Raw genomic sequence first — 23,759 nt, forward strand, 5'->3', positions numbered from 1 at the left:
TTTTTTTTAATACATGGCAGAGTTTTATTCGGAATATTATAATTTAATTCGTAACAAAATTTCAAGTTTAAGGTTATTGGAACCTTGTTGGTATTCATACATTAAAGACTTTGAAAATTATATAAATTCTCAGTTTCTAGAAGCAAAAATCTGTGCGAATTGTAGGTGCACGTTAGCATAACAGATAAGAGAATAAAGATTAAACGAGATCGCCACGTCACCATCATGCAGCTTGAGCTAAAGCTTCGGGTGCATCAGCTCTACAAAGTGAAAACAGAAAAATACAAATATTTCGCATAAATTGAAAAAATATAAAATTGACATATTTTGCATAAACAGGACAAAAATTTTCATGTTTACCTTTGAAGTCCTTCTCCAACTTCCATTCTTAGAAAGTTTCCAATTTTCACAGGGGAGCCGACTTCCTTTGATAGATCACTTAATAGCGTCTGTAAGATTTTCTTTTTCTTTAATTAAAAAAATTCCATCATATTTATTATTACTATTATTATTTCATATTAAAAAAAATGAGAATATACCTTCACGTTAATGGTGTCATTCACGATAAATTTTTGCTCCATTAAAACAACTTCCTCAAAATATTTCCTTAATCTCCCTTCAACCATCTTCTCTATCGCTGCCTGAGGCCTTCCAGAACTTTCCGCCTATTATAAAAATACCCAATCAAATCACTTTTTTTTTTTTTTAAAAAAAAACAAAAAACCAAATTACAACGTCTTGATTTTTGGTTTGATCTTTTTTATTACCTGTTACATTTTTTCAATAAATAAAAAAATAAAATCACCTGTGACTTGAGAATCTCACGTTCATTTTCAACAACATCATTAGAAACAAGTTCTTTTGTTAAAACTAAAGGCTTTGATGCCACCACATGCATAGCCAGCTCAGCACCTACACGTTGCACACCATCTAAACAAACTTTTTCATCTTCAACTTCAAGTGACAAAATTCCCGCAATTCTTCCCAACCCTAAAAAAGAACATTTAATCATTTTCTTGAAAAAACATTTAAGTTTCCAAGATTTGTAAATAATAATATAATGTTATGTTACCAGGTTGTGGGCATGTGTGGAGATATGTAGACATTACACCATGTGCTGACATGGACATTGTGAAACCCCTTCTCAGTTTTACGTTTTCGCCCATCATTGCAGCTACTTCTTTAATTGCATTTTGAACTGTTGTTTCTCCGTTTAATTTTGGATGATTAATATTGATCTTCAAATCCTACAGAAAAATTGAGATCCTAATTGTATAGCTTAATAGCCCTAATTGTGAAAAAGTATGTAACTTTTCTGTATTAAGTTGTTCTTTATGCAAATAAATAGTAAAAGAAACACTCATTTATAGTTATATCTAGATTAAGGGTGGTATTTATTATTTACTATTTACCTCTAAAGATACAATTACCTATTTGCCCATTATCATCGATTAATTGTTCTATGCTATAGGAGTCAACAAGATTCCTTTATTATCATTATTACTTGAGGGTATTGTACACATTTTACAAATATTCTTATACATCTATAGTTCTAGAAAACTATGTGTCAATCAAAATGTTTCAATTTTATGAGACATAGAGAGTAAAAAAATAGATTGATAATTTGATATATCTACACAGTTACTAAGACAAACTTGTATTATAATACTCATTGGGTCCTGACTTTCTACAAATTTGCCCTCACTTACTTTTTACTTACATTTCCTCAAGTGAGTTGTCATTTTCTCAAAGAAAAATAAGAGAAAATGACACAATGGCCCTACTATGTATTATGACATTGGCCATTCAGTCTAGGGCTGTTCACTATTTTGATAAAAACGAAATGTCCAATTGGACTATTTGATTTGGATATTTGGATTGATTTTCAACAAAACCGAATTATTATTTTGGATTTCAGATTGGTTTTGGTTTATAAATTAAGAACCGAATAATCCAAAAACCGAATAACAAGTTATTATTTAATTTTAATATATCTATAATTATTTATTAATTTTATAATTTATCTTTTCCAATAAGTTCAAAAAGATTCACCAAATAAAAAACATTGATATGCATTTTATTTCAAAAGTTTTTTATCTATTAAATACTAAACTATAATATACCTTCTTACTTGTTAATAGTTGTTTATAAATTTTAAATCACAACCAAATATTTTGTTTTTGCTTCTTCTATAAAATTAGTTAATATTATAATTATATGTTGTTTTTAAATGTTCTGGTTTTTGAAACCGAATTATAAAAACCGATCCAACCGAATTGTAAATAGATCGGATCGGATTTGAATTTAGTTTGGACTATTCGGATCCTTATTTTGAAAACCGAAATTGATTTGGATTTACTTAATTGGATCGGATCAAACCGATCCATCCAAACGAACACCCCTAATTCAGTCTCTAAATTTTTTTTTGTACCTTTTAAGGGAACAAATTGTTTAGTAACCAATCCATTTAGTCTCATTAACCTTTTTTAACCTGTTAATAGCGCCACATAAGCAAGTTAAGCCAACTTAGTTATATCTTGGATCATACGACGTCGTTTTGAACATGACGCAACTTAATTCGGTTCACATTTGAGTTTGACGATACGCCGTTTTGAACATAACCCTTAGAGCGAACGGTATGGGCCAAAACGAGTAACGACAAGGGTGACGTGGCCGTTCTCTCTATATCTTATACACATATTTTCTTTTAGAATTTCAAAAAATGGAGCAAAACCCAAACATAACCTCGCCTCTCGGATTTGCAGGGTATGAAAATTATTTCGACCTTTTATCGTTTCAAGGTTCACCACAAATCCCATACCAAGGCGCCGCTTTCAATCCCGCTTCACCGCCACTGCAATTTCCCAACTCACCTTACGTTTAACAAAGTCAATTTGGTCAAAACCCAAATTTACAACAAAATTTTTTCTCTACTTTTGGTTCGATGCAACAAACAACCAACCAACAATCGCCTACAACACAACCATCAGTTCAAGTGGAAGCGGGAAGTAGTAAGAAAGGGAAAGGGAAATCAATAGCGGTAGAAACAGAAAATGCAGACGTTCCACAATGGTGGACACCGGAGGAGGAATACGCTTTGACGGCGGCTTGGTGTGCTACTTCAGAAAACGAACTTCGCGGAAATGGAATGAAAAAAGGGGCTTATTGGGGGGCGGTGCTCGAAAAGTTTCACGCTATTTTAAAGAAAAATCTGTATCGCAACAATGACATGTTGAGCAGCAAATGGGGTATGATAATTAAGCGGTGCAGCAAATTCAACGGTATTTACAACCGACTTGAGGCGCAACAACAAAGCGGAACCAACGACTTCGATTTGTTCAAATCTGCTAAGGAACAATATCGGGTTGAAATGGGTCATGTTTTTGAATTTGAAAAATCATGGGAATTGTTGCGAGCGGATCCAAAGTGGAATAAAACGCCTACATCGCCGGAGGTTCAATCCAAAAGGTCTCGCAATTCTAGCTCGGTTGACGTGTCGGACGCACGGACTAACATCGACCTAAACGCCGATGACGATGAGATCCCGGATGATATCCAAGAGATATCCCCACCACGACGACCGCCCGGACGCGACAAAGCGAGGCGCGCTGCAAGACATGCGGAGGAGGTGGAGACGAGAGCAAAAGAAGCAGCGGAAATGAGAGCGAAATTCGATGAGCACAATTTATTATTAAAAGAAAAAAATGAGTTGAAACGTTGTCATTTGGAGTTCCTGGAAAGGCAGGCACGGGAGAAGCAGAAGCAAAAAGAGAGGGAACTAATAACACATCAGCTGTCAATTCTTCGGACGAGCGAAAAGGGTTTGGCGCCTGCTGATCTAGCGGTACTACAAGTGATGAAGGAACAAATTAGGAAGAAATATTTTGGTTAATTAGGATTGTTATGTGGTTTTAGTAGTAATCTGAATGATAATTTACTTATAACATTAGTTTTAAAATTATGTTTTTTTTTAAATTGTAATTGTAATTTTAGATTTTAAATATTATGTCTTTTTTTTGTTTTTAAAATTTTATTTTTTATAAAAAATAGATTCATGTTAGTGATTAAAAAAATGCAAAAAGAAAAAAAAAACATATTTATTTTCAAAAAGTTGGTGTTGCATCTTGTTGCTCATTTCCCCACTTGGTGTTATAACACCACTTGCTTATGTGGCATGTGAGGTGGCACAACTTGGTGTTGCACCTTGTTGCCCACACCTAATGCTCTTAGGGAGCAACTTGGTCCATTTAGTCTACTAAACCTTCTGTTACATCACCGTGCCACAGCTGGTCCTTCAAAGATCGCCTTCACATACCAGTGAATGACTCTATTGCAGGCGAGCCACATGACATCCAGATCACTCTTCTCAAACATCAGCTTGAGGTTTCCCTTATCAGGGAGGAAGTCAATGTGGACCAACGTCAGTTAAGGTAAAGTCTTTATCTGGAGATGGATTCCATGAATCATAAGGTGGATGATAGAAACCCTTATATCATTTACCTCACGATTCATGGAATCCATCTCCCAACGAAGACTTTCCCTTAGCTGACACTAGTCCGCATTGACTTCCTCCCTGATAAGGGAAACCTTAAGCTGATGTTTGAGAAGAGTGATCTGGATGTCATGTGTCTCGCCAGTCATTTGTTTGTATGTGACGGCGATCTTCGAAGGACCAGCTGTGGCGCGGCGACGTAACAGAAGGCATTTTGTCTTACTTAGGGTAGGTTATGTTTTGCGAGTTTAGGGCAAGAAACTTAGTGACTGTAATCGTTTTAGAGCACCAAAATTCGTTTTATAAACACTTAGGGCAATGAACAGTCCGTAACTTGCTCCCTAAGGGTTATGTTCAAAACGACGTCGTATTGTCCAAGTCATAATTGAGCTAGCTTAACTTGCTTATGTGGTGCTATTAACCGGTTAAAAAAAGGTTAAGTGGACTAAATGGACAGGTCAATAAACAATTTGTAACATCAAAAGGCATGGAAAAAACTTTAGGAACTATTGGGCAACGCCATAATACATAATAGGGCCAATGTGTCATTTTCCAATAAAAATAAGCTACAACAACAATTTAAATCTAGAAAAAGCTTTAAAGAAAATATAATTAACCAGGATTTTGAATCTCTTACCTCTAAACTCTCGAGTCCAACAGGGAAGGCACCAGATACTTGTCCTGAACTTTCAGCAGATAATGCCAACTTGGCCAAAGATAAGGCCTAAAAAAAAGCAGACACATTAAATTCATAGCAAAAAGTAAAACACACTTGATGTTTGATTAATTCTTGAAATGAAAGCATAAACCAAATTATAGTGACACTAACCAAGCACTGAAATATTTCATTTCTTGCAACAAAATCAGTTTCACAATTAAGTTCAATAACAGCAGCCTTTGTATCATTCTGTGCAAGAGCAAGCAACCCTTCAGCTGCAGTGCGAGATGATTTCTTTGATGCAAGAACAATTCCCCTTTTTCTCAGTTCCTTTTGAGCAGCATCTGTAACATAATCGATCAATCACCATGCTATGATTAAACACAAAACAAAAGGAAATATGGGAAATAAAGGAAAAAAAAAAGAAACAAGAAAAGTATGTTTACCCAAATCCCAGTTGCAATCAATAAGAGCAGACTTGACTTCTTTGATAGGAGCACTGGTTCTTTCTCTTAGTTTCTTTATAAGGCTCATATGATCTGAAGGCGAAGAAGCTTCACTTGAATATTTCCTCACAAGTGCACAATGATTGATGACATAATTTGGTTTAGAAACCAAGTTTTCTCTACATGTTTGTGTAGAGTAACCATAGCGGGAATGTATAGGGGAGTTCAATCGCCTGCAAAGAATCTCAATCGACTGTTTTGCGCCTCTGGAAAACATCATTTCGGAAAACTGCATATGATGAGTTACAGAATTCAATCATATGAAATAGCATAGATGTCGTATTTCATCCTAGAAAATTGCAAACTTTACTTCCATAGATTTTGTAGCTCAGCTGGTACCATTAAGGGCTTCTATGATTTCAGATCGCATAGCTGTTAAAGCTGTTTTCCTAAACTAGCATATAATCAGAAGCTTTATAATCATGATGCATACAGATTTTACAAGGGCATATAGAAGATTATCGAGGAACAAGTAACAGAGGTCAAGGAGGGGAATTGAGTAAGCATTGATATGGATACAGAGGAGAGAGAGTGAATGAAAAGAAGAACATACCTTTGTCGTCCGGCGTCGGGAGATGAGAAAGAAGCAGTGTGAGGTTTAAGAGAGTGTAAGAGTTGCCGGTGGCGGTGGCCGGAGATGAATGTGTTAATGTGTACTTGAATTTGGGGCAATCGGCGGGCCTTGCGTGTATAACCGGGCTAGGTTTATAAGGCCTGGGCCTAACATATCATTTTTTATAAGGGTCAGTTTTATGTTTTCTTAACATTCTTTATTTCTTTAATAATTGTAGTTTTATAATATTTTTAGTCCACTTTCCAAATAAATGAAAACCTTTTATCCTGAGTATATTATCTTTTGCAAATTTGTCCTGAAAACACATCTATTGTATTTGGAACAGAGACAAAAATATTAAATAAGGATCAAAACTAAGATAAAAATTTAAAATCAAAATTAAAAAATTCAGTTGTACTTAAAAGACAAAAAGTATAATTTGCTTTGTTCTAAGATAAACGCCAAACAATTGTTCATGTGGTCTCAAACAAAATAACTTCAAATATTCGTTTTCTAGTTGACTCTTAACTAATTTTTAAACAAAGTTTAGGGTCGCTTTATAAAGATAACGCCCCAAAAATCATGACATAAATAATTTTTTATTCCTTTTCGACTAATAAATCGTTAATGCATTTCTTTCTCATGAAACCAAGGTAACCAAGAGTTAGCAAAAACATCATCAAATCAGAGTAATTCACAGACCGCGGAAAACATGTGGTGTGTACCCTGCAATCGTCTCAAGCTCTTTCATTTGAAAACTGAAGTACCAAGCTTAGTGAGTTCCCCAAAATACCATAAACATACAACAACTTAAGAATATTATGCACCATACATATAATTGGCATGGGCTCCCCCGCATGATCTTTATCAAGAATGTCATGGGCTCCCCCATGGTCTGATATCCAACTGCCTCCGGCACTCCCCATGGTCTTTGCCTAGAATTGTCATGGACAACTAGCATACCACATATCACAAAACAACTATCATACCACATAACACATAATGGGCCTGCATTGGTGCCTTCGACCCATGAATATAGTGAGGAGACTCACCTCGCACTACAGAAGCTCACTGAAAGAATCCCTAGTTGTTGCCCTAACGACTTCCTAAACTAGCAATATCAATAATACACCTAATTAACAATTGGGATCCAATCCATAATCACAACTCCATACCTGGGGTAAAAGAACCATTTTACCCCCAACAAATGGAGAGTTTTTGGATCCAAATCCTTCCATCCAAACTAAGCACCTTCATTCTTCAAACTCATTCCAAAGAACACCAAAAGCCAACTCTCCAAGCTCACCACAAGCTCACACACTGAACCTTGAAGTTTATTAGAGAGACTTAACCAACATTTTGAGGATTGTTGATATCAAATTTTAATTAGAGATAGGTGTGACATATGTTAGACGGAGTCTAAACCGGCAATTCGGGTGTGGGATTTACTTACTTTACTTCACGAGGTAAGTCTTCTCACTTTACTTACCTGAGTGGTAATTTATGTGTGACCAGAGGGTCTTGATCGTGATACTGACCGGAGGGTCTTATTTGCTTATACTGAGTTGTGTGTTGTTATCCATCTTGTCTTTGTGACTTATGATGTTATCTTATTATGCGTATATGTTTAGGGCTGTAGACGAACTGAACGTTCAACGAACTGTTCGTGAACCGTTCGGCGGAAAGTTCGTTTATGTTCGTTTATTTAATAAATGAATGAACATGAACACAAATTCTAGTTCGTTTAGTTAAACGAACGAACATGAACAATGGTCTAGTTCGTTCAATTATGTTCGTGAACGTTTGTTTATGTTGTTCATTTACGTTTGTTTATGTTCGTTCGTATAAGTTCCTTTTATCTTCATATATGTTTAATTGTGTTTGATTACATTACTATATTATATGTTCATTTATGCTCACATATGTTTTTTTTTATCTTTGTTCGTTTATGTTCATTTGTTTATGTTCGTTTAGCATGTTCACGAACATAAACGAACGAACATGAACAATGTAATTTGTTAAACGAACGAACATGAACAAGAAAACTAGTTCGTTTGATCGTTCGTGTTCGTTCATTTGTTCGGTTAACTTAAACGAACGGACATGAACAATCCCTGTTCTTGTTCGTTCGGTTCGTTTACAACCCTATATATGTTGAGTTATGACCGGAGGGTTCATAACGAGACGTGAGACCGGAGGGTCTTCATTGAGACACATGGTCGGAGGGTCCTTATCGAGATATAGTCATGAGAGGCTAATTATTGTGTATGTGGTATTTTGGGGAACTCGCTAAGCTTCGTGCTTACAGTGTTTGTGTAAAATGTGTTTCAGGTATATCTCAGGATCGCGGAAGGCGCCAACATGATTGTACACACCAGCTTGATGATATGTGGATTCTGGGATATGTGACAAACAATTTATGATGTTTTGTGTTTGAGAAAAATTCAACTTGACATGGGAAATGTTTAAGTATTTTTTGTGTGAACTTTTAAAAATGAAAATTTTGTTTTGAAAATTTATAGTGTTACAATAAGTGAAATATTGTTTTAGAATTGAAGTCAGTATGTGTAGTTATGTTATTTTTGTGTTTTTATTTTCAAAAAAAAAGATGTTATAGAGTCAATAAGAATATAAGTTAAAACTTGTGGGTTAAAGCATAATTTGAATAAACATGGTGTTTTACAACTTTCTATGGCAAACAATAGTGTATTCTAGCCAAATATATTTTAGTATAAACATTCTAAAACATAGAATATATAAATGCATTCCATCAAAATGTCTGTAAAAATGTTTGTTAACAACAAGTATATATTTGTTTAACTGGTAATACTAATAAGTGATGTATTTTATTCTTTCAGAATGGCTTGAAGGACAAGTCAATTATTTGGACCATTGAAAAAGATCAAATTTATTTGTTCAATAATTGTATATTTAAGAATGCAATTTTGTACGAATTTTATTCATTTAGAATATGTGTAATTATACTAAAATGTATAAGGTTGTTATTCTGTAAGAATATGTATTAATTTGTATTTAAGTTTGAATGTCTATGAATAAATATAAGAATATTGTTATTAATCAAATGGGGGTTCAAAAAAATGACTCTTAATAATTTTTTAATAGAATACCATTCCGACAGAATCATAGAACATCATTGTAACAAAATAACATTCTGATAGAATAAATTCGGTTTATGCTTAAAAATTACGTTTGAAATTGAATTAATTAATAAAAAAATTAGATTCTTTAAATCAAGAGCATTAATTATCCCCTAAATCTCGAATTTTCCTTTTTTAAATTTGTCTCAATTGTCTAAAATACTCTTATAATGAATTTAGATGGTATTTTTGTGTTATATTTAATTTAATAATATTTATTAATTACTTACTTAACATAGCTAAAATGATTGGTGCACAAATCAACCACACATGTACACAATACTTATCAAAACACAATAACCTAACTCATGCACACACATGCACACAATATATATATATATATATATATATATATATATATATATATATATATATATATATATATATATAGTCATTTATGTTTCTTTTTACACATACCATTAAACTTGTTTATATTATTTAGAAAAAAAAAATCTTTATGGTTGTTGCGACTGGAGAAACTCCGGCTGGCTGAGGAATCTCTGGTCAGAACCTGTAGCCATAATCAAACATTGTGTCAGACGTTCTCTGGGAAAGGATCCCTGAAGGACGCTCCAACGATCTAGTTAACTACCTTGTAGAGAGACTTAGTGGAGTATGAGGGAGAGAGTAAAATATATCGTACCTCTTTAGGCGCTTCCTGAGTCCCTTATACAGTTAGGGTTTTAAGTGAAGGGGACTAGAATAACGACACTTAATATACCAGACTGCTATTGGTCCACCTGTCTCCGTCTGACCCTTCCTTTGTCCTGATTGGAGCAGATGGAATAAATTGTAGTGGCCCGTGCACAATCATATTGACGTCTCTCTTTGTATGACAGCTTATAGCCCCGCGTGGGGAACAAGAGACTTTCCCCTAGATGACGTTAGCTGGCTGTCGAAGATAGTTGATTTTTCTGTCTGTCCTTCTAGGGTCTTGCCTCGACATTCCTTTCTGCTAACCCGTAGGCTTAGCTGGGCAGTGTTGTTCAGTTGTTCCTTCTTTCATACGTTCGAGCCAGCGGCCACCTTGCTAGACGAGATAGCATCGTGTTTAGTTACGCCACGACGGACCGCTATGGGGTACATCATCAAGCCCCTAGTCTAGTAGTGATGACATAGCGCAGTAAGTCATCATGTGCAAGACTCATAGGTACACATTTCACTTATTTATCTTTCGGGAAGTTATTACTTCTACATAATGGTCTACTTTTTCTGGGTGTTTGATTTGCCACTATCTTTATCCATAAATATGTGACTTCCCCCTTTACATGCTTTCTTATTTCCATCTCTCAGTTTTCTTCTTCCTTTGTTCTTCGTCTTCAAAGAAAATAGCTCTCCCTATTAGCATGATTTCTTCTCATGGTGTTGTTCTGACCTCCGAGTATGCTGAGACTCTCCGGGTAAAGTATGGTTTTCAGCCGGAGGATGAAGTGTTTATACCTTTGGACGAAGCTTCCTTTCTGGAACCTGCATCGGGAAAGGTCGACGTCTTTGTCAGAACCTTCAATGTCGGCTATCGACTTTCGATTACTAAAATTCTTGACGAGGTACTTCGCAAAAATAGAGTCAATGTTTATGAAGTTACCTCTAATTCTGTAAACAAGGTTGTCGCTTTCGAGGTGTTGTGTCGATCTCAAGGTTTTCTTCCAAGCCTTTTGGTGTTGAAGAATTTCTTTCGCTTTTCTACTGTTGGTGATAAATTTACCATCTAGACCCGGAAGAATGCTCATGTCCTTGTGCCTGACGAGAAGAGCAGCCCGAAGAACTGGAAAAATCATTACTTTTGGGTGGACAGTTCTCGAGTTAGAGGACCCTACTTTCGGACTGAAAGAACTTCTGATAGCGCACCCAAGCTACTTGTTCAGGATCAAGAAACTATTCGTCTTTTGGAAAGCTTTACCGTTGCTCCCGAGGAATTTTCCGAGTACATTCTTGTTGGAGCTAGGATGAGCACCGAATGGTGGCGCCGTCAAAAGATGCCTGAGTTTTTTGTCGTTAATGGGGGTAAGTTTTTTCGTTTCTTGCTTTGACTTTCCTATGTTTGTTCCCATTCTTTTTCCCTTCCTCCTCCCCTCTTTTTTTCTTTTTAGAGATAAAAGGTGATGTTTATCTTTCAAGGGAGGAGAAGGTGTTGTCTTTTTATGATGTGCTTGGGCGGAAATTCAAAGGAGACTTGCAGTTTCGGCCAATCGCTCTGTGCGACAGCCTTCCCCTTCCTAGCCGTAGGTTTGCTCAAGGTTTCACTAATCCTACTGTTTCTATGCCTTCGCATCCAACTCTTGCGGGCGAGACGCCTTCGACTGGCAATCCATCCGACGTACCTCTCGCTGTACTTCCTCCTCCCATCCCATCCGAGGGCTTGGAGTGTGTGCAAGATGTAACACCGTGATTTTTCGCCCAATTTTTTTATATTTTTTTTAAAACATTTACTTACAAGAATACGTTAGCGGAAGTCTTATTTTGAAGTTTATGAAAACATTACCAATGTTACCTTATTACCGAAAACATCCTTCATCAAAATTAAAGCTCATAAAACCAACCACAAACAAGTTCTCAAAACCGTAAGTAAATGAAAACTCAATGACATATCCAAAGTGGTATCATCGCTAAAATATACTAATTTAAGTACCCCAAAATGTCCCCATCCTCTCCATGCATTATCTTACACTACCTGTTCCAATGCAAGGCAAATAACAAGCAAAGGAACAAGTGTCAGCATAAGCTAAGTGAGTCAATCATAGTACACACATATCCCAAATGGTTCAGACAAGACATCATATACACATGCATTCAAAAACTCACATAGCATGACATCAGATACATCGTATAATCATCGCATACACCACTTACATCACATACATCACAGTGAAGCTCATTAATATAATTCATTAGAGCCTTTTAGTTACTTTTCATTGTTCATCTTGGTAACTAGTTATTACTTCATACATCGCTATAATATTATGATATAATATTAATATTCATTTTCATCATTAACAATTACTCTCCTTTTAATCATCTTTGTAATTGTTATTATAATACTTCCTATTCATGGGTCTATATATTCATTTGTAACCCCAAGGTAAGTATCCCATTCACTGCTAACGTGACCAAAAAGACCCAATGCACTAAATGAGATGCGACTCTCATCTGTAACATTGCTCCCGGTTCGTTGCGTTCGCTACTCCGACGTTGCATATACTAGTATACGCGTTGTCGTTAGGATTTGGTTCAAGCGGTGCCAATTCCACCGTGTTACACCTCCCGAATCCCATGTGATGTTTGCATCGGCTTTCCTCATAGAGCCAAAATCACTCCAGTTCACCTATATTTAGGTGAACCATGTGTAGAATTGGTCGTCTAGAATAACCATCCGACTGGCTTTCATCATAGAGCCAACCTTAACTGACTTTCCTCGTAGAGTCATCCCTAACCGACTATCCTTATAAAGCCGACACTACTTGGCTATCCTCATGGAGCCAACACTTATTGGCTATCCTCGTGGAGCCAACCCATATTGGCTTTCCTCATAGAGACAACCCTAGTTGGCTTCCCCGAGGAGCCAACCCTAATTGACTTTCCTCGTGGATCCAACACTACCCTTCGCCCTGCTAGTGTATTCCCTTTTTAATTAATTTATTATAAATTTATTGTTTTAGGAATTATACCTTTGACCTCCTTAAGTAATCATGCATATTTATTAACATCTTTTTCTAGCATATTCCTTCTTATGTAAATATGCAAACAAGTAAACACAAGTTAAAACATTTTACATCGCATACAAGTTTATGCACATATCATCATTATGGCTTGACAACATCACTAGCATGATTTGTCCTAATCATCATAGACAAGGGTTTCCAAGTAAATATGGCAAGAATACATCACTTAAAATCAACACAAGGCACTCTTTCTATCAATGACCCTAACACACCTCTCACATAAAAAGAATAAGAATCTAACATATACCATCCTAAATTCTCATAACACATGATGAAGCATAACAACCAATATCATATCACACGTAATAAGGGCACATGCAACCTAAATAGCCTTTCTTCATTCCAATCCATCTAACATACGGAATTCCCTAACAAAGTACTTTAAAAATCCACCAGATTAACTCACATTTGTCAAAGATGTGTCCTCCTCACACTTGAAGTCTTGTAAGAGTTGAAGTATCATCCTTTCCCCAATCCTTATTAGATATATTTCATAGCTTCAAAACCCCTTGAACGATCGTCAATGGTCGCCCCTTCCTTCTCCCTTTCTCTTCTCGGTGTGTAGCCTCCTCCACCCTCCTAATCATGCGTTTTTTTCTTCTTGCTAATTGATAGTTTCATTTTATTTACTTCTTTGTATAGTTTATTTTAGTATATTGAATTCATATTTAGTTAATTTCCATGTATATTTCCCTTTTGTTGCTTTATGACCATTTCGGGTACTTTCTAGTTTCGTGAGCATAATTGCAGCTTTTAAGGATACTAGCGGAGCGGGAGCATTGGGAAGCGATTGGACTTAATAGATGTCAAGAATTATGGGATTGATAGATAATGGAGTTGATGCATGGAGTTGGCTTGCTTATTAATTGAATGCTTAAAAGAATTAAACTTTAAATTTATAAGATGAAGGATAATTTTCGAGCGTGTTGGGATTATTGATCGGGCAATTACGAGAGCTTTGGAGGATTTGGAAAAGACAAATTGGGCTAAATTGAAGAGAACTTGAAGAAAAATGGCCTAGAAGTTGATCGGGCTCAAATTGGGCTAATGGACTAACCTGTGGAGGCCCAATACTCAAAGAAGTCCCATACTCCGTCAGTTCACACGACCAGCATGGAATTCTTACGCGGCCCGCGTAGATTCCTACATGGGCAATTTTAGAATTTCAAATGGAGGTCTATATGGGGAAGGTTGGTGTGCCACTTTTCTCAACTCTTGCACATCCGATTTTGGAGCATTTTCTCTAGAGATTTTGAAGGTTTTGAAGGCCAAGAACACTTGAAGAACATCATCTCTCTATCTATAAGTTTTGTTGAATGTTTGGTACAATCTTTTCTTACTTTCTTTTCTTAAGTTTAGCCATGCTAGGCTAAACTAAACTTGGTTGACTTTGGTGGAATCCTTTGAATCTTTGTTGAATGTTGAAGACTCCATGAACTTGTTCTTTAATCCTCATGAAAATGTTTTATGTTTTAACATCTTATTACTACTTGTATGTTTTTATTCATGAGTTTAAATGTGCTTGTGGTGATTAGCTGGTTAATTTCTTGATTAAGTAAAGGATCCTCAAATTAGCAAACAAACAAGTGACTTTTATGTTAGTTTTACTTCACACAATCATAAAAACATTTTCTCCAACATGGTAGTGAAAGAATTTTACTCCTCTTGGATTTGGTGACTTTTTGGTTCTTAATGCTAGTTGACTTTCACTAAGTACATGCTTAATGGAAATTGTGATATTGACTAAGGAAATTGTTATGAGCTTCTCTAACCATTTTAACAACTAAGAAAAGTCTAGGTAATCTCAAGCTTCTTGGATTGCTATAGCCAAATTGAGGATTTAAAACAAGTATTGTACCATTGGATTGTAATGATATGTTCATCAAAGGTCAAAGTGAGGAAACCTTAAGTCAACCATCCTTCCCTTATTGATCTTACATCAAATTATTGTTTTTATTGAATTGTCCATCTAAATCTTAGTTTAATTCTAGTTTTATTATAAGTGTTTTAAAAGATCAAAGCCCCCATTTTTACTTTTATTGTCATTTTACAAGTATTTTTACAAAGAGATATTTCATAGATTTATAAAACTGAACCAATCTCCGCATATTCGACCCCTTTACCATTATACACTATTTTAGTGTAAAAGATTTAGGGTAATTAATTTTGTTGGCCTCGACAACCACCACTAATCGACACAAACAATAGGAGCCAAAGGGAATCAATTTTTGACAACCTACTAAAGAGTACATGAAGAAAAACAGAAGTGTAGAAGGAACGATTTGATTCCTTGGAGGTTATAGCCGAATTCCAACAATTGATCCCTCAAGATTTGGCTTTTTACCCCTTCAATTCCATTTAAGCCATTCAAATGAATTATATTTATCCTAATAATTTTGTAAATCAATTTAATTAAATTACACACCTTTTTAATTTTGATTAGTTCTTTTAATATCATCATTTTTTTTAATTTATTTCCTTATATAACATTAAACTGAAATAATCCTATGAAGTAAATATTCGTCTAACGGAAACAAACATCGCTGACGGGAACGAGAACAAATTCAGGTCATTACACAAGATAACAAAGAGGGGATTCTGGCGGGCGTCACGTCCCATGTGACGAGGAAGAGAGGGCTTTTGAGTATCACAACTCTTTCTGACGCAACAAAAGGGAATTGACTGCTATCGCCGATGCAAGCTTGCCACCAACTTCGTCGCTACTTTGATGCCCTCTAGTGAAGAGGTAATACGTATCCTTGATGAAAACACAAGCCAGTCCGAAGGGATACAAGGGGAGTCTAAACAACCCATTATGAACAAGGATTCAATCAGAGATGGCCCGACAGGGCCACCGTCGGTCCACCGAAGCCAATCTCTTGCTGCTTTGGAGACATATGACTATGATGATCTTATTGCTAGTTTCCAAGTCAATAATCTTTCTTTCAAACATCTTTTCATCCTTAAATGGAACCTCACTGATGAATCCTGTCTCTCCCAACAAGAGGTTGTTATTGAGTTCTCACACCATGTTTTTCCTAAGGGAATTGTTTCTGAGATGGAAGCCTTTACTGATGATTAAAAAATTGATTTCATAGAATTTTCTTCTGCTCAAAGTACCTTTTTCCTTACCGTCGGGGCTCGCCGCATTCGGCGTCTTAAAAGTGTGGCTGTCAAGCTTCGGGTGAATGAGAGGGGTCTTCAACAACACATTGCTTCTCTGGAATCTTCGGTTGAGTCTTCTCGCCAGCAATTGGAGTTGCTAGCCGGCAAGAAAATGACGCTCAAGGAGCATGGTGCTCATGTGGACGTGAAGCTTGATGACACCCTCCAGCAGAATGAGGCCTTGATTACCCAGGTGGAGAGTTTGGAGAAAGAGTTGTTGGATAAAGTAAAATTGTGGCTTGATCGTGAGGCAGAGTTGTCCCGACTTAGGAATGACCTGGACTGGCTTGTCAATGATGGAATTGTTAGAATTGTTGACAAAGTTATCGAACTTCCAGATTTTTTGCAGGGTGCGGGTCGTATCTAGAATATGTGTTTTGCTGCTGGTGAGGAGTCTGGTAGAGAGGTGTTGCATAAGGCAGTGTTCGTTAGAGCGGTTGATCCCAATTATGCTGGTTCCACCTTGAGCCATTCGGGGGAGATGGTTGATACGATTGATTCGTTTCTCTCTTGTGATTATGCTTCCATGATGAAGTTGGGCTGCCTAGATATTGGCGGCCTTCGCCACTGTGGGCGGATGACGATAATGAAGGAGCAAGTCCTAGCAACAATAATTTGCCTTAATTACTATTTTTACCTAAAGCTTTGATATTTCAAGCCTTTTATATGAAATAATCAAATTCATAATATTAGTATTTGCTCTACCATCGGTGTGGTTAATAATGTGTGTAAGTATTAAGCTATACGGATTATTATAATCAATAACATTTCTAATCATTACACTGGAAAGATTTTTTATAGTTATAAAAGTAATAATTTATTCAAATTAAATGAGTGGTTTTCATTTTTGGGTGAAATTCAGTATAAACATGAGAGAAAAAAAAAATTTATTTTATCTCTTAAGAATTATTACATGTCCAATTAATTCACAATTAGATTATTAGAGTTAGTCTAATTAGCCTGGGATTTATATTTTTAACCATAATAGTTTATAATTTATTGATGTGATTAGCCTGGGATTTATGTTTTTAACCATAACAATTTTTTATTTTTTATTGTGATATAACACAAAAAAAAAAAAGTAAAAAAAAAAAAAAAAAAAAAAAAAAACTTAATCGAAACTATCAAACTAATTAGCTAAGCACATATTAAGCCCACGTTGCCCTGTTTCTTACTGAACTGTCGTTGGAACTTTGGACGAGTATAGTAGTGGATGAGATCAATTTGACAATGTTTATTTATGATTTAAATTCTCATATTGATTCAGTAATTCACAATCATTGTAGACAACTTTAAAACGACGATACGTGTGTTACATAACTGAAAACAATAGAATAAACGAATGTAAAATAATATCAACATTTCAAAGTATTTTCATGATTGTATTCATAGGTCCTCATTTTTATGATTTATACCCCTCTTTTGCTACAAATTATTGTATAATTTATAACCTAGTTGAAAACAGTAGAATCAGCATGTCAAAATGTATCAATTTCCGGATTTTGTAGCGTATGAAACAACAACTTCATAGTGATTTAATTTCTTATGATTTAGAATTTTAGATACTTATTTTACTACGAAATCGTTGTTACTTTATTAAACATCACATTGACATCTATTTCGTAACAAGCATGAATCATCCTCATTATTAAACATGAAATTAGCATCTAAACCCACATACAAAAACAACACTGATCCATAAGCATTTACCATTTTTTACCATTAAACATGCTCATTAATACAATTTAACATAAACAATTATTATAAAACTCAGACTTATTTTCAAGTTTTCCCTTGTTGGATTTGCTTGAGTAGAGTAGCAGCCAACTCTAAAGTCGCCTGTAACCGTTTCTGTGGATCCGCCTCCTCCATTTCCTCCTGTCCATTTCCTTGACCTTGACTACCACTACTTTGACTTTGACCCTGACCCATGTTTCCCACTTGCACTTGATGTTGTTGTTGTTGTTGATGATGTTGATGATGATACCCACTCATCATCTGCTGCTGCTGCTGACTAGGATTAGGAGGATGATATTGATGTTGATGCTGATGCTGATGACTGGGACTAGGCGAAGGAAGCTGATGTGGCGTCATCCTATTATTATTATTATTATAACCATTATTATTATTATTACTATTATTATCTAAACCCATCATCACATTCACATTACTACTCGGCTGCCTAAACTCTTCTCCTGCTGTCATTGATTGCCTTGCGTTCCCAAGAAACGACGCCAGCTGTGCAAGCTGATCTGGCTGAATGCCGATGCCACCTGTCGCTGCCACTACAGTTTTAGGCTCCTGATAAGTAGGACTTCCAGGTCTATAATTATTACTCAAATTTGTCGTCTCCTGATTATTTGGAATCATAAAATCACCACTTCTTGATTGTCTATGAAGCAGATGATCCTGTGTCTGTGTATTGTTGTCAACATGAAACGGTGGTACAGACATAGTACCAGGTCTAGGTTTCCCAAGGTTTTGGAGTTGATAGCTTCCGGAAGGTGATGCTGCAGTGAACGACATTCTAGAAGCTTCTCCATGGGACAGCATATGATACGGGTCGGGTCTTTCGGGTTGGCGGTGATGTGGCGGGGGTGGTGGTGGTGGTGGTGGGAGGGTGTCGGCGGTGGCGGGTGGTTGTTCTAGTCTGAGAATGACACCGGAGATGCTGAGTTTTCCGGGGACTTTTAGAATTTTTTCTGAGAAATCGGAAGGGGGGACAAGAAATAAGGTTGTTTTGTCGTCCAGCTTGGCGACTGCTGCACGCTGTTTCTCGCCTAAATAGTTCATGAATTCGTTGTAAAACGCCATGTCAGCATCACTTTCAGGCACAAAGAATACAACCCATGAACTTGCTGCTTGATAGTAATGTTTAGACAGCATGTCTAGACTAGTCCTGGCTGTGCAATCCAAGAATTCAGGCCTGCATTTCCATGTAAATAATTTATTTATTTTTCCAATTTTATCTGTCACTCATTTATATTGTATATTGTATTTGTGTGTGTAAGATATTCATTCTCAAGGGCATTTTCGTCTTTTCCTTACAGTCTGTCATATGTCATGTCATGTGTATGTTTCAGCTTTTTGGATGGGACAAAAAGTTGCAATTTTTGGTCCCACTGACATTAGTTTTAGTCGTAGTCCAATATAGATCAAATGCAGTCAGTCATTTGAAACTTACATAATCATGTCAAGTACTTTTCCAACAGGAAAGCAACGAGCGCGACAAATTGATGTTCCTCCTTTTGCTATTATTCCTTCCCATTTCCATTCCCCACTTGCTGGAATGTGTGGTTCCGGAGTTGGTCTTTTCCATTCAACGGCATTTTGAGAAACCGGCCCACCATGGAAACCATCATAACCTGCATTGAGGTTATTTCGGGTATTTTGGATATTTTGTGTATTTTGTATGTTTCCCCTCTCACCATAAGGTTGAGCAACATTCATAGGTGGATCATGAATCATCTGTTTATGATAACCAAAATGCCCCAAGTTATTATTATCGAACCCTGGTGGCCTCGAGAGAACGTTCTTCCCATGTTCGGAATCGGAAAACGGATACTCCGGAAGCTCCGGTTCCGACGGAATCGGACCGCCCTTCAGTTTCTTCGCACCATGAAAAATCAACGCGTCTTCCGGCAAATCCCATTCGTCATCATACACCGGGCCGCGACGCGGTGTGTGGAAATCATGGAAATTTACATTTCTATCCCTTGAAGGACTCCGGCGTCCGTAACCATCATGTCCCGTATCTCGGAATCCATGATTCCGACCCGGTAATGGTGATCTTCTTTTGCGTTCATCATGGTATCGATCATGTTGGCGGCCATAACGGGGGGATGGAGGGTCAGGAATCGAGTTTTTTCCGGTGTTTGAAGGTGGTGCTCTTGATTCGCTTCTTGCAAAAGTGATATGAACCCTAGGGTTTCCGAATAATTTCCCTTGTAAATTATCTTTTGCCCTAATAGCGGAATTAACATGTTTGTATCTAACAAAAGCGTAAGTTCTACCGGGATACGAAGAGATTTTTTCAATTTCACCAAAAGGGGAAAAGGCATCCCAGAAACTGTGTTCGTCTAGTTTTAAAGATTGTGGGAATCCAATCCATAAGACTTCATTGGGTTCTCCATCGGCTCTACTACCACTACTGATTGGCTTTTGATTCTCGTTGTTAGGGTCGGAATTGGAATGGCGGATTCTAGAGTCCCGATGAGGGAATGGAGATTCTCTTACTGAAGAACGAGGTGAATCTCGTCTGCGTATGTAGTCATCTTCTTCATGTAATTGTGCTGATGATTTCTCCTGATATATATGTTAGATGCAAGAATCATCAACTTTCCACAAACTTATAGCTTCAATTTCAATCATGGCAATAATAGTTTTATCATATTCATGTGCTTTATTTACTTTTATATTACATAACTTAATGATGTCTTATATCTGAGTTTGTAGATGAGTTGCATATACCACATGAAGGAGAAATTGGGAAGTAATGTTAATTTGATGATATGGGTAACCTTGTGTGCTCATGGAAGGCTTGTATCTTCATAGCATAACATCAAGTTTGAGCAAATGATATTGAGTAGCCATAATGATGTAATTTTGGCATATAGAAAAGAAATGCTTGAATTGCTAAATTGAATGAACCCTAATGGAAGTGCACCACATTCTTGCAATAGTTGTCTAGTAACTGTGTTATGGGTTTTGAGTTTTTGACATTATCATTCAATGCAAGAAAACCTAGAAAATGAATTTTCTTAGGCATAATACATTCAGCTTGACATATAAGATTGATCTCACTTAGAAAATGAATATTGTTTAGAATCAAAAGACTTGAAGAGTTTGCTCTGTTTTCAATTAAGACTCACCTTGTACTAGTTCACTTAGTAATTTGTAGTTTGTAATAGGATAGGGCTCATTAGGGAAGTAGTATTTTCAAGAGTTATGACCTTATAATCATCCACATTGTTTACAGTATGTAATTATGTAGTTCTGATATATAAGAAATTTAGAATAGAAGCCAATGGTTAACCTTGTTTTAATCTACATCTACTTAGCACTTTGATCATGAGATACCATTTTCCGTGTATATATGGTGTGTATACTTTTTAAATTCATCTGGTAATCACTGGATAGCTGGTATAAAGTATAAACTACATCTCAAATGGCCTAATGGTGGTGTAGAATCTGCAACTGGCATCCAAAGACAGTAGACCATAATTGTCAATACTTATGTGCATGAGGAGATATACATAAAAATGAGTTTTGGTTGAGTGTTGAGCATCTTGTGGAATGAGGATTAACTGATCTTCTCCTTAACAATGTTAGAGCAATAGCAACGAGAGAATGTTAGCAATGGAGATTAACTGCAGGTGATTATGTCATGATATGTATGGTTTATGCTTGAGGAATTTGATTCTCTTGATAAATCTAAGATGTAGAGCAATCGGAAGTAGAATATACATAAACCCTATAATCGTTGTAACCAATCTTGAATTTAATATATATGTGAACTAACTTCAAGCAAGGGTTCCTTAAGGGAATTGAGGCATTAGGTGTAGTTGTTGATAACTTTAAGCAGGTTTAACTAATTTGTTAAGTCTCTAGAACCATTTTGCATGCATGACAATTCGATTCATATGTGATAAAATGGTGGATAAGATGGGATATATCAAACTAAAAGCTGAAACCAGAACTAAAAATGATTTTGAATAGAATGACAGAAGTGGTAATGACAAAATTGCTTGAATGGGCATGAGTTAGCATCAGTTTCGATTTCCAAAAATAAGCAACTAGTTTAAGACTTAAGCAGATATTGCTCAAGTGTAAGAGAGTACATATACAGAAAGAAAAAAGCAGACATGGGTGGACAAAACTAACCGCCTTTGCAAACTCAATTCTAAGTGCATTGCCCGCAAGAATGAAACCTTGAAGTGCTCCAAATGCTGCAAAAGCTGCACTGGCTTCAATGAAATTGATGAAGGCGTAGCTACGACCAGGTGAAAAAGCTACACTCTCAAGCTCCCCAAATTGTCTAAAGTGATTGCTCAATGCACGTTCAGTTAAGGTATGAGATAGATTCCCAACCCACAGGTGTCTTGAAGGAGGAACAGTGTTTCTTCCATGATGAATTTTCTCTTCTGGTCTCAAAGGGTATTCCTTCCACTGTCTCTCTCGTCCCCCTCTAGAGCTCTGAAAAACAAAACCTCATATCAGTTATTTTGCATTTCGCCATTTTAGAGGAGACAGCTACTCTATATTTTCCGGATCTTATATCGATTAATCAAACCATCGTCCTTGATCTTCCTTTAAAAACGGAAAAGCTGTACACCGGCAATTCGGATCAGAAATAGCAGAAACTTTAAATTAACCCAAATCAGATCGCATTCACGAGAGATTAATTCATGGAAAAATACACATGAAACAATTAAAATTCACAATGGAATATGGATAAACAAGAAACAAATCAACGTTGCTGTTATCTGTAAACGAAAAACAGTAAATAGAGTGAATCGTAAAAGTGCGAGAACAAACCATTATTGTTCGAATTCGATAATCGTCCTACTACATTCAAAGCCCTTTGCCAAACAAAATCGCGATAAGGTACGACTGATTTAGCCAAAATCACGATAGATAACTGGCAGGAGAGAAGATATGGTGACGTGTTTGTGTTAGGGTTTGGTATTCCTGAGCACTATCAGAACAATTGACAGCTCCAAAGTCGATATTTATTTTGCCAGGAGCGATCGTAGCCGTTTCTTAAGTTGTATTCTCATACCCCCTGTACTAATTAGAGTTTACAACTTTTGCCCCAAATTTTACGTGTTATTTTTATGATATTATATGATAAAATTATATTAGTTATATACTAAATTTTAAGAGGTATAAATTACAAAAAAATTTTATACAAAACATGATGCATAAATAGTTTATTAATACTTGTTAAAAATTTGAAGACATAAATTAAGGAAAATAATTAAGAAATTCTAGAGAAATGAAAATTTTAAAATATTAAATTTATATATATAAATTTATTTATATTTCTTAAAGTAGACATCAATATTAACTAATTTAGCATACACAAACAATTTAAATACAAGGTATAACATAAATATTTTATTTAAAAGTTGTAGTTTTTTATTATATAATAACTAATAATAAATTATAATAATTATTTTTCCATAAGAAATTATTCGCCAAAAAAACTATTTATTTCCGTGCTTTGCAAACATCTAATATTGAGAAAACTGCAACTTTGATCCCTGTGGTTTTATGTTTTTTGTGGTTTTGATTAGTATGGTTTTAAATTTGTAAATTTTATCATCTTCAACAAGCTTCATTGTGGTTTTGGTACCTCCCTAAACTAAAATGGCCAACATGTCCTTATGATACTTTTTATACTTTTTCTTATTTAATTTAAAGTTTTATTATATAAAAAATAATGGAACCCACACCCACCTTGCACTCCTCTCTTTCTTTGTAAAATACATGCCATTCATCCCTCT

At 35.9% G+C, this 23,759-nt stretch overlaps 2 protein-coding genes across 3 annotated transcripts; both read right to left on the bottom strand.

Annotated features, from left to right (window-relative positions):
* Positions 1 to 22: 22 nt before the first annotated feature.
* On the bottom strand, positions 23 to 6,362 carry LOC145077280 (translation elongation factor Ts (EF-Ts)). Of its 2 annotated transcripts, XM_079023011.1 has the most exons (10): positions 6,210 to 6,325; positions 5,967 to 6,045; positions 5,597 to 5,885; positions 5,322 to 5,494; positions 5,130 to 5,216; positions 1,073 to 1,247; positions 806 to 990; positions 540 to 665; positions 361 to 449; positions 23 to 260 (listed from the first exon to the last, which is right to left on the bottom strand). In XM_079023011.1, exons 2-10 carry the CDS (start codon positions 5,970 to 5,972, stop codon positions 224 to 226), a joined length of 1,167 nt encoding a protein of 388 aa, XP_078879137.1. In that variant the 5' UTR covers positions 5,973 to 6,045; positions 6,210 to 6,325; the 3' UTR covers positions 23 to 223. The 2 variants fall into 2 exon arrangements, with proteins under 2 accessions (XP_078879137.1, XP_078879138.1); XM_079023012.1 differs by lacking the exon at positions 5,967 to 6,045 and having other exon boundaries at positions 6,210 to 6,362.
* An 11,507-nt stretch (positions 6,363 to 17,869) lies between these two features.
* LOC145072153 (RNA recognition motif (RRM)-containing protein) lies at positions 17,870 to 22,970 on the bottom strand. Its single transcript, XM_079018537.1, has 4 exons — positions 22,789 to 22,970; positions 22,135 to 22,446; positions 19,436 to 20,556; positions 17,870 to 19,177 (listed from the first exon to the last, which is right to left on the bottom strand). The coding sequence occupies exons 1-4, from the start codon at positions 22,789 to 22,791 to the stop codon at positions 18,034 to 18,036; spliced, it is 2,580 nt and encodes an 859-aa protein (XP_078874663.1). The 5' UTR covers positions 22,792 to 22,970; the 3' UTR covers positions 17,870 to 18,033.
* Positions 22,971 to 23,759: the final 789 nt, after the last annotated feature.

The sequence above is a fragment of the Lactuca serriola genome, chromosome 9 (assembly GCF_051521515.1).
Source record: "Lactuca serriola cultivar US96UC23 chromosome 9, Lser_US96UC23_V15, whole genome shotgun sequence".
In the NCBI taxonomy this organism is placed as follows: domain Eukaryota; kingdom Viridiplantae; phylum Streptophyta; class Magnoliopsida; order Asterales; family Asteraceae; genus Lactuca; species Lactuca serriola.